Source organism: Cystoisospora suis, assembly GCF_002600585.1.
Source record: "Cystoisospora suis strain Wien I chromosome Unknown contig_1195, whole genome shotgun sequence".
NCBI classification, from domain to species: Eukaryota; Apicomplexa; class Conoidasida; order Eucoccidiorida; family Sarcocystidae; genus Cystoisospora; species Cystoisospora suis.
The window spans coordinates 982-11,916 of NW_027153996.1; the positions used below are offsets into that span (position 1 = coordinate 982).

Genomic DNA, 10,935 nt, shown 5'->3' on the forward strand with positions numbered 1-10,935 from the left:
TGTACCATAACTTGAATCCGACGCAAACAGCGACGAACACGATCCCCGGAAGATACTCAACAATTCTTCCCCACACAGTTTCTCTCCGCTTTTTCGACCGCGCCGCGGCGCCTCGACTCGTTCCAAACACGTTCAGCTTCTGCTGACCCGCAGCTTTACCACGACGCTTTCTCGCAGCGGAAACGGACACCGGAACCACTCGTCTCGGCGACAGTGCCGACAAGTCGTCTGCCGAAGTTTCCTCAAAATGGTGAGACGGAGAAGGCGGTACACCTGGAGAACCTGCATGGACTGAATACTCTAGGTGCGACAACCCTCCGGCGCAAATGAACCACAAAGCCACTGAGGCCAGGAGCGTACCCAGCTGGCAGCGGCCAGACCCGCACAGCCGCAAGCCTTTCATGTCGCCGCATCCAGCTCAAACTTGATATAAACCGAATAAGGTCACTACAAGGCGCTGACCGCACGGAAGACCACTTTTCAGTAGAGCCGGGAACGTAAAGAGAGTCGGCCCAAACGACGCAGACGTACTCGAATAAATGGCCTGCCGCCTCTGGATCTGGCCACACTTAGAGCAACCAGGCAAAGGCGGACACGCCGGACTCAGTTCCACTGGGTAAGCCTCCGGAAAAGGGGAGAACCCACAGTATGAATTGACGGGCTCAAATGGGTCAGAACCCGCACGCGTCGCAAACATCTAGCTACGCGGGCGCGAGCAGTGCGGGAGCAGCAGACTTCCCTGAGATATTATACTAGTGTTGGCGCTGCTGAGGTCTCAAGTGACACTACCGACGGAGCCAATCCAGAGCTGGTGCAGGTTAGCGGTTCAGTCAAGGGCGCGTGCCCCCAGAATAGCCCGACGAACTGACACCTGTGTGTGACACGTGAGGGGAACGGCCAGCAACCAGGGCCGCGACGACGTACTCAGCGGGTTCGCGGTTACCTGAGCCGCCCGCGCTTGGCGTCTGCAGAGCTGGAGACTATACCGTCATGGAGGGATGGGCCACGACTCTTCCATGGTGTTCCTTGTCCGAACTTTCTCCCTAATGATACGCGAGAAAGGCGCTGCCTCCCAACTGCAAGTAGGGAAGCTCAGATTCTTTAGAGAAAACTAAGCGGAGGCTCACTGAATCTCGCAACCCTCACAACGCGGAGCATCGGTGCCTGCTGCCGGCGTCGCCGGTCTTCCGCTGTTCCTGATGACAGCAAATTGAAGGAATAGCGGAGCATCCTGGTCTCCGTAGAAGTCTTCGGTGCGCTTTGGGCCCATCTGCCTTGTCATTCGTCTGGGGGGTCCAGGGCCAGTCAGAGGTTGTGGAGGGTCTCTCGGCCAACCACACAGCCACGGTAGACGCCATGAAGAGCGGCGGGTCCCCAGCGGCCAGTTGAAAACTGACAGACAAATGAAGCGCCGCCTGGTTCCGGAGACGCTGAATCACAATTCATTTAGCTTTCCGCGCCTGTCGACTGTCCAGCCATTTGCTCCCCGCAGTCGAGTAGCAGGGTTTCACGAGCTGCTGCTGCTGCTGCTTGAAGCGTCTCTTCCGTTATCATTTCCAGTGTTGTACGTCTTCAGCATTATAGCTTGTGACAGAAAAGGGCCCTGATGTAGGTCCCTGTCAACCTGGCGCGCCTTTGCACGAATTCTTACTCTGCAGGAAAGGGTTAATGCCAGCTCGGAAAGCGTTTTCTGAAGCCGCAAACCTTTTTGCGGTCTCATTGAGACAGTTTGTTTGTTTTTTTTTGCAAATTGAAATAGCACCTCTTCGATCGATTTTGAGGGCGCCTTGAGCTCAGCAGGTCCACAGCCTCTCTGTGGTCCGGCCGCAAACCCTGCGTTTCTCTCTCGAAGCTGTGCCAGAAACCCGTGGGCGTGTGCTACTCTGTGGGGTCCGAGACAGAACACCGCAATATATCAAATATATCAAAAACAGCGGGTAGCTGCCGGCACAAGGCAGGATATTCGGACGCCGGGTATCGTCCCAAAGACTGTCTTCCCAAGCAGTCATGCAGGTAGCTGCCACATGTACTGGTAAGCCACACCTGCAGGTGGGACAGTTTTTTACTCCACGGTGCACTCCGTCAACCTTTCTTGGGGTGCAACACTCTGTCCGGACAAAGATAGAAGGCTGCCCATGCACCGCCTCCAGGCCCCTGAAAAACACACCGCGCCCTCTCGAGCTCCCTCTCGATCTCAGGGGTCCACTCTATCTTACTTTCTGAACACTCACACACTGGTGCTGAGAAGCCTGTCCCGCTTGCCACGGTTGTCGGCGTTGCGCTTGAATCCGTCTCCGGTGGGGTCACTGTAGACTCTTTTTGACTGCATCTGTATTTTCCAGCCTTTTCACCAATCTCCCCGCTACAGTTTGTGAAACCGCTACCCGCACGCCTGCTTCGTAAAACGTCCCCTGTCGGGCACTCTGGCCGGTTCAGAGTCGCATCGCTCGGTGGACAATCGAGGGCCGCTTTCGCAGCTGCGAGAGTCAGGTATCGCGCGGCATTCCCACAGGGAGAAAGAAGCACAAGAATGTCGTTTGGCTGCATCTCCGCCAGGAGTGTCGTCAGATGATTGTCCATCTCTGCCATACACTGTAGGCTCTTCTTGAGGTTGACCGAAGGAAACAGATCTTCTACATCCACCACTTGTCCGCGGCCGCCCTCGCTCTTAGCGTTCGTCAGCAGTTTCGTCTGCATCGTTGATCTGTCCACCTCCAGAAGTGTTGCCCCTTTGTTGTCGCGGCGCTCTTCCGGTGGCTCTATGGTCCCCTGCTCTTTTCCCTGTTGGAGCGGAGAGTGGCCCCCAGGATGGAAATCCTCTCCTATCCACGTTGTCGCGGCCTCCCCTTCCTGCTCTCCTGTTTCGCCAACGTGTCGCTCTCCATCCCAGTCGTACCTACGTTTCTGCTTCGTTGGCCTTCGGCCGGACTCATTCATTGTGCTGCAGACGTCCGGCTGCTTCTTCAGTCGGTTCTTCGGCAGCACAAGCTCGTGGGCTCGGTGCTTGAACCCGTAAAGCTGGTGCCATGGAAGACCAGCTGTTTCGCTGCAAAGCCGCTGATATCCCCGGAGTACGCACACACCCACTGTCGTACAAAGCCTGTCCCCTTCTGTTGGGCCTGGAGACGCTGAGTGGTGTCCTGCTGTGTCATGGGAAGACCCAAGTGCTCTGGAACCCTCTTCCAACCCCTGCTGTGGCCAACAACCTTCGTTCTTTGACAACGCGTTTTGTGCTCCGCCACCCGTGCTGCGCAGGGCCGAGCCAACCTGCACTTCAGAAGCTGGTCTTGATTCGGGTGCGCCCGTCGTCTGCTCCGATGCTACCAAATCTTGTCTCTTTGTGTGTGAGTGTGTTAACGGTGGTTCGGCAACGACAGCCCCGCCGGTGCCTCTCTCCCGTAAGAGGTCGATACACTTTTGAATGACCAGATCGTCGTCTTCTTCAAGGAACACACGAGTTCCCTGCGCAGAACACGCACACCCACGCCGAGCTCGCCGTCAGAGATTCCCGCGTGCAAATCGAAGCGGCCGTCGCCACTTGGATGCAGATCGGTAATGAATCACGGCTGCTCGCCATAAGCATCACGTTGCACGTCGGCCCAGTGCGCAGACAACATGTGTAGATGGGCTCTCTACCTGACTTTCATCACATTTGCCGACCACGACGAGGCGCTGGCATCTCTGCATACCTGCATTCCTCCTTCTTGCGCTCAGGACTCATAATCTCGTCGCCGGCTGCGCAGACTGTTACTGCATCAGACGACGGAAGTGAAGAGTCTGAGATCGTAAAACCTTACCTTCAGCACTTCCATACGGCCGTGCTCGAGCGAGTCGACGAAAAAGATGTTTAGAGGCGGGTGTGCCTTCTTTCTGCCGTCCCTTTCCACCTCCGCGGGAGTGCGACTCTGTTGACCGCTCTCAGTCCTGCAGGCTTCATCAGCGGCATCCGCGCGCCCTACGAGTTTACCGAGGTTGAGCCCCAGCGGCTCGAACTGCCTTCGATGAACACCGAAAGCTGGCCCTTTCTCCGCTTTCCGTTTGGCAAGCAAGAGCGCGGCTCTGGCATCATCTACCGAGTTGTGCCCCGTGTGACGGCACATTGTGAAGCCGGGCAGAAAGTGGTCCACAAGACGCTTCAGCGGATTCTTCAGGCCCACTGTGGAATGAGGGTACAACACTGACGTGTCTATGCAGCGAAGGTGTACGAGCTTGAGAGCATGCAAATCACTCTCGAGCGAGTGTCCCACCAGAACTGCTTCTGCAGGAAGATTTGCCCGAAGTAGCCCGTGAACGTCCGCCAGGGACTTGTCGGCAGTGGCCAAATGAGTCTCTTCCAACCCGGAGTACTTCGTGCGGTAATCAAGCACCGGAGACGAGGGCAGGACAAACACATCGAAGACTGTGTCCCCTTCGAAATTGACTACCGACACTCGGCCCACTTCTTCTCCGGAAGCTGTCAGTACCATCTCGCAATCGAGACCGAACAGCTGCTCTGCTGTAACGGGAGCAGGGAACATTGAGAAAGGTGCACGGGGAGATCGGAGCGGCGACGGCGACCCCGGAATCAGAGGTGATTTGGAGGTCCATGTTGGGGGAAGGGCAAGCGCGGGGTGAATCGTGTGGTAACCTGGAGGTAGCCCACCTGATTCGGCTGCCATCGAGGAATACAGAAGCAAAGAAAGCTGATGCCAGTGATACATTCGATCCCCACGTCTTAGGTTGCCGGCGTCTCCCCGGAGCGTGCTTGCCAACAGGTGGCCGCGGTTGTAACATAATTGCAGTTGTATGAAGTATGCCTCCCCCTATAGATGCCACAATCGACGCTGCCACCGTTACCTCGGCCGTGACAGCACCACAAGCCAGCCACCGTCGCAGACAAGAGGGAAAGGGTTACTAACTCTCTTACTCTACTAGGCGTTCTGATGTCAGCCGTGCAAGGTGCAACTTCTACTGCTCACCGTCAATAGTGAACGCTACCGAAGGCAACGCCTTTCATCGAATAAGCCTTGCTTGGAGCAAGTAGGCAGGGCGCCTGACCCCTTGTCGCATAATGAGATGCTGAAATATCAGGACAGTGCCATTTGGGAGAGCGCACGATAGCTTGCCCGATGGGTGAAGCGCGCCCGGGAATCTGAAGCTGCCTAGTTGCGTCGCTGTGTCAGTGTTTCATCAGTATTCGCGAGCAACAAGAAAATTAGTATCGTCAGGCGAGTGGCACTTCCGTTGCACTTAACCGCATAGTGCTTCACCGACACGCTGCCACTGCTGAGTTATAGAACTTCTCGGGGTCCCGCCACTCAAGAACTACGTATTTTAGTGGACGGTTCGAACAAGTACGTAAACTCTCATGCCTGTCAAAGTCGCACTGTCGCGAGAACCCGCCCCGTTCAACACGCGGTAGCACGTACACTTTCATACGAGATCGAGAAAGGTGTCTGCATTCTCTTTGCAGGTGCATGCACCGGTTGGACGTGGAGCCTCAGTCCAACGAACAGAAAGAGTGACTAGAGGCTTACCAGGCAGGGGGTACTGATTCTCTTTCAGCTCGTCAGCGGTGAGCAAGTAGTAGTCCAGATCAAAACAACCTGCAATGCAACAGAAAGGCGATGCCTGCAGCAACCTGAGTCAGAAGAACCTGCCGGCGGCCATCGCGCGGTACGAGAGTGGCAATGCTGTATGATACGAGGCACCAGACCCGCTCAGCTGCTTAGACGCCCAAGAGCCACCCTCTCCGGCCTGCTGTCACACCCAATCGGCAGGGCCGCGTGGCTGAATAAGTAGAACGCACTTGCGCCTGAGAGAAAGGGTGATCCGGTCGTATCGTGAGCTTTCCCCAAGAGAGCCCCCGACTCTGGCCACCGCTCGTCTGCTCTGTCCATCTTAAGCACGGAGGCTCGTGTCTCCACCGGTCACAGAAACAGTTAGAGAAACCGCCGAGCTCAAAGGACTGTCCATGCTGGCACTTCTCGATTTGAGCAGAAGAGCGTTGGTGCCTAGGGTTAGCACGACAATGGGGCCGCCCTTGTTCTTGGTGGGAAGCACCTCTCACTGACGGACAGGGTGCAATAGCACAGGTGTTTTCCGCCAAGCACAGAACCTGAGAGCTTGCTAGCCCCTGCCTATGCTCATATTCACTAAACGGACTCTAGCGCAGCCAGGGCCCGTAACCGCGCCGAGCGAAAAGCGACCTGACAAACCTTCCTTACAAGAAGCGCCTCCGTACAGAACGAAGCGGAGTGACGCCTGTTTGACGACGTGGGTACACCGTCTAAAAACCTGGAAGAGGTAAGTGCGAAGGGACTCATGTCGTTAGCACGGCCCCTGCTAGCAGAGGGGGCCTTTAGACCGCCAGTGCGACCCCACTCACTGGATGAAGCAAAACCACGCAGGCCGGCCAATGCCACAGCGTTACCGGTCTGAAAACAAGATGGAACTTGAGGCCCGTGACCTACCGTCCCGAACACACCTACACAACGAGAAGACAGGCCGCTGAGTTCAGGGTAAACCACCGGACCTCGTGGTGCCTCACCTTCAGGAGGCTGGTTGTCAAGATCGACATTTCTGAAATTTTTCGCCTCGAAAAGTGAAGAGAAGAAGCCCTAGAAAACACACGACGCCACAGAGAGGCCTGACAGCAGGACCGACCCATGAAGACATACGCTGTTCGTAAGGAGCACCCTCCGAAGGAAATTCCTCCCTGCATGTCGGTTGTAGTGATTCAGAGACACGAGTAACAACAGTCTCCAGATCCCGGGGCTCTCGGCTGACACTGTCGTCACACCGTGGGCCTAGTACGGCCGGTCCAGACGTGCTCTCCGCCGCACTTGCCCGACAGGGCCTCGCCACAACGAACTCTTTCCGGATGGCCGCACTACGCAGGATGCAAGCTTCCGATTCGATATGTGGAAGAAGCTTGGTCTACGCATTCCCAGTTGGCTCGCACAAACACAACCGCGGCCAAACACATACAGACCTCTCTTATCCTTCCACCTCGGCCGCGCGTCTGTGCTCAGAAATAAGCTGGACGCTGTAATGTCAAGGAACAAGATATGCCTGCATGAGAACGAGGAAAACAGCCAAGGCGGGGACCAAAACCGCCCTGGTATTACCCTTACCTGGGCAGTTTTCCTTGGTCAAGCTACCCTACTACGCCCCTTGAGACAATCGCCCCACAACGGCCAGACGTCTCACATGACACCGGCTTCGACAACCACCTGCCCACAAGATGGGGCCTCATCGAGTACACATTTTGTCTGGTTTTAAAGAGTTCTGCCGTTTGCATGCGTCTAACTTCCCGAACCGTTTCGGCCTGATACTCTGCCTCGATCACTCACGTTGTCCTGGCTTGCCAGCCTTTCCTCTTCTCTAGCCGTACACTTCAGGATACTTATCAATCACCCCGCTATGCCAGTCCTGCTATCTTCTGTCACCGGAGCACCCATACCCTACAGCTGACAGTCCCCTTGACATCCAAGCCAATCACCACACTACTCACAGACTGGTCTATCTGCAGGCAACTACCCAGGAATCTAAGCCGAAGTGCTTGTCTAACCATCCCAAACCCGTACTCGGCGTCATGAGGACTCGTGGCAATCCAAAAGAGCCGTTAGTTCCAGCGACCATCAACGCGGACAGGTCTAGTGAAACTCAGATGACAGAGAGCCCGAGCGCGCTGCGCCTCGGAAAACTGAAGTAACGCGTCATTCAAAGTCTTCATCGCTCCGAGACGAAGTGCCGCACTAAACTGCAGCCTCACCGAGCTGTTCGAATGAGCGTTGTACCGCTTGTCCGGGGAAACCCTTCCGCCCACTTTACAGTCCCATGCATTTTCACCATAACGTCAGTACGCCATCTCTCTGGCCGTGTCGGCTTCCCTGTACTACCGTACTGAGTCGTCTTTCTGTTCGCTTACCCGGACAATAGGACAGTGCTGACCACTGTCGATGTGGATGTATCTCATCGGTATTTTCGGGCCCCCAGGCGAGCCTAGAAACTGGAAGAAAGAAGAAAATCCCTGAGGCAGGAGCTGGAGGTTTGTCCGTAACACACCCTGGAGGAACAATTTCTCCTCTTCTGTCTCTCCCAGATTGCTTCTTTTCGGTTGAGGTTTTCCCTCCTGACAACTCCTCTTTTTCCCGGAAGTTTCGCGAAGGACACCCTTCTGTCCTTTGGACGGCGTCTCCCCTGCCGCCTGTGATCCCACACTTGGTAGGTTTATTTCCCCTTCTTCGGTATCCCCGCTTCCATCCACCGTCGACTGTGCTGGGTCCGCTGAACTGGCCACGACTGTCACGTCCGGCAGTGTAGGAGCTTGGGTCCTTTGCCTGAACACCTTCACTCTTCTGCTTAGAGTCAGTTGCTCTTTAACCATCCGGGGAAAGGACGAGACTTCGAGCTGGACGGAACGCACCAAGGACAGGTCAACGTAAGGCAGAATAACCACCATAACACCTGTAACAAGGTGAGGCTGCTGAATGCGCAGCCAAGGTGGACACCGCTCGGATGCAAGGCCTTTACATGCACCGGAACGTCGCCGGACACTGCCCGGAGTGAGCGGGGGTGCCACTGAACAGAGGACCCTGAGAACCACATCAGAGCGCATACGGCTGACGGACAGTCACGTCCCAAGAGTGTGCGGTTCAGCCAACCACCCCATATGCCGGTGCTCAATCACTGCGACTATGAAAAGTGGAAGCGGCCATTATAAAATGGTCACCGAAGAAGCTCGGGCTCCTTTAGCGCAAAGCGGAGCGTACGGGCTGCGTTGGAATTCGAGCGGCCTCAATTGCATACACACGGGCAGTACTGTGCGGTGCACATTGGCGCACTTCCGATGATGAGCAATCTCCGGCAGTACGGTAACACGCTCTTTGGAGTACGCGTGTAGGAAAGAATAGGTTGCTTTTTCGTCGGTTTCAGGTAATGCTTGAAGTGTCCGCATGCCGCAAGCTGACATGCGCTACCCAAACTTCTGATGAAGTCTCCGAATAGTTAGCTAGGACGCTTTCCCCAATTGACGCCACCAAGAGAAGGCCTGGAAAAGCCACGAATATATCTCTGGATACCACACTTAATCGCGGAGCACTTCATGTCACAAGAAGCGAAGAGACTCACTCTATCAAAGGTGACACGCCCGACGCGAGAGGTAGGGCTGTTCCAACCGTGTACTGCCACACAGTCCACGCCCACGTGATCTCAGCAGTTCGGAAGTAACTAGTCGAGCATTCATAGTGCATAGGGGTGACGTGATGTTGACTCATTCGGGGCACCTTCCTTGCGAAGAAAAGAAAACGTACGACACAATGCAAGATCGGTTGAGTGTTTTCTACGTTGTGATAGTTTACCATCTGATCAGCTGATGTAATTCGTCCACTGACGGCTTGTGCTGGCGTTGAGGGTTGATACGCAGCGAGGCCTTTCGATTTTTTTTCTGCCCTACGTGCCTCCACGCGTCAGGCTTCACTCCTGCAGCAGAGTTGGCTCTCGTGCTGTTCACTTCTTCGTGGTCCGCAACGGCTCCTCCACCCGCCTGGCAACCTTCAGAGACAACGGTACGTTGCCCACATGACGACTTGTCGTGGCAACAAGCTGGAGGCGAAGCTCCATGCACCGACATTTCCGAGGTGTCTGCATTCTGCGGGCGGCCCTGAAGTCCAGTCTGCAAGGCCTGGGGGCCACTTCCGTCCAGAGTCCCATGCTCCAGTACTCTCTCGGGTAGATGGGAGATCTCGCGGCTGCACAGAACGTTCCCCTCCTCTCTACCGCATTCTGTCGTCACCGACTCTCCAACACCGAGGTTCCCTCGATTGTGTGCATGCGTATGAGAGCCCGCGCCCTTGAGGCGTAACCGCTGCCGCTTGTTCGCGACCATTGTGAACAATAGGACGCAGCGAGGATGGTGGAACGCTGAAAACACGACGGCGTCTTAATAATTTTAGGTTTTCCATGAAATCTATTTGGAAGAAGAGGCTTGATAGTACAACCGTAAGTACAGAAGATACAGTCCCAGCAGTAGCGGTCAAACTATAGAAGAGTCGAGTATTATCCATGCATACCAGGCGTAAAAACCGTTCATCCAGATACTAAACAGGTGCCAGGCCAACAATGATCCAATCACTTCCTCGCGAGACCGATGTTGAAGAATTCTTTTGGTATCGGAGAGCTCAAGGCGTTTGAACGTAAAGGCGAAAAGGACAGCAGTGGTCCTGCTCGTCAGATTCTAGGACGGATGCCGTGCCGGCAAAGCAAGGAAAACAGCCGTACACGACGAAACCTTGCTAACTTGTGGGGACAATTACACTCACGGATATGCGTCGCGCGTGGCAGGAGACATCACTGACCGGAAGCCGAAAGCAACAAGGAGACCCCTGCCCGATTGGACAATATTAGAGTGTCTGGAGAAGCGTGCAGTCCACTGTTACTGTACAACTTGAGGCAGGCAGCGGAACTGAGCCAGTCATCCATCCTGCGATGCGGTCCTGCGTGCCGCCGGGCACTGCGAACACTATGAAGGACGTTGAAAGCCTGCAAATGGTGTTGCATAGCGTAGCGAGCCATAGGGCCTTCTCATGGTGGGTTCCCGCTCCAAAGTGGAAGCCGCGCACCCAAACAAAGCAGTAAATGCGACGGCGGAGTGAGTGGCGAGCCGGCTGCCGCTCGAGCGACTCACAAACTGTGACTTTTTTTTCGTTTCGAAGCATGCATGCGTCCGTAGACAAGCAGCTAGCCGAAGGGGGGGGAGACACGGGAACGGCACCGCCCCCCGAATCAGCAGTATGTGCGTCACCTCACATCCACTGTCGATAGTAGCTCTCTGTGCCGACATCTCCCCAGGCGCAGGACGACGACTGACTAATCCTCTACGTAAAAGGGGAAGCAACAGCATCTCGCTCTGCCAAACTTCCCCCAACTGCACACCGATGGGGGGTTGCGGAA

General features: G+C 55.5%; 1 protein-coding gene across 1 annotated transcript; it reads right to left on the minus strand.

Moving 5' to 3' along the window:
* Window positions 1-2,082: 2,082 nt before the first annotated feature.
* On the minus strand, window positions 2,083-10,622 carry CSUI_002805 (exonuclease domain-containing; the record flags this gene model as incomplete). Its single annotated transcript, XM_068063004.1, has 6 exons — window positions 9,345-10,622; window positions 7,913-8,579; window positions 6,530-6,599; window positions 5,517-5,585; window positions 3,798-4,651; window positions 2,083-3,462 (listed from the first exon to the last, which is right to left on the minus strand). The coding sequence occupies exons 1-6, from the start codon at window positions 9,869-9,871 to the stop codon at window positions 2,083-2,085; spliced, it is 3,567 nt and encodes a 1,188-aa protein (XP_067925018.1). The 5' UTR covers window positions 9,872-10,622.
* Window positions 10,623-10,935: the final 313 nt, after the last annotated feature.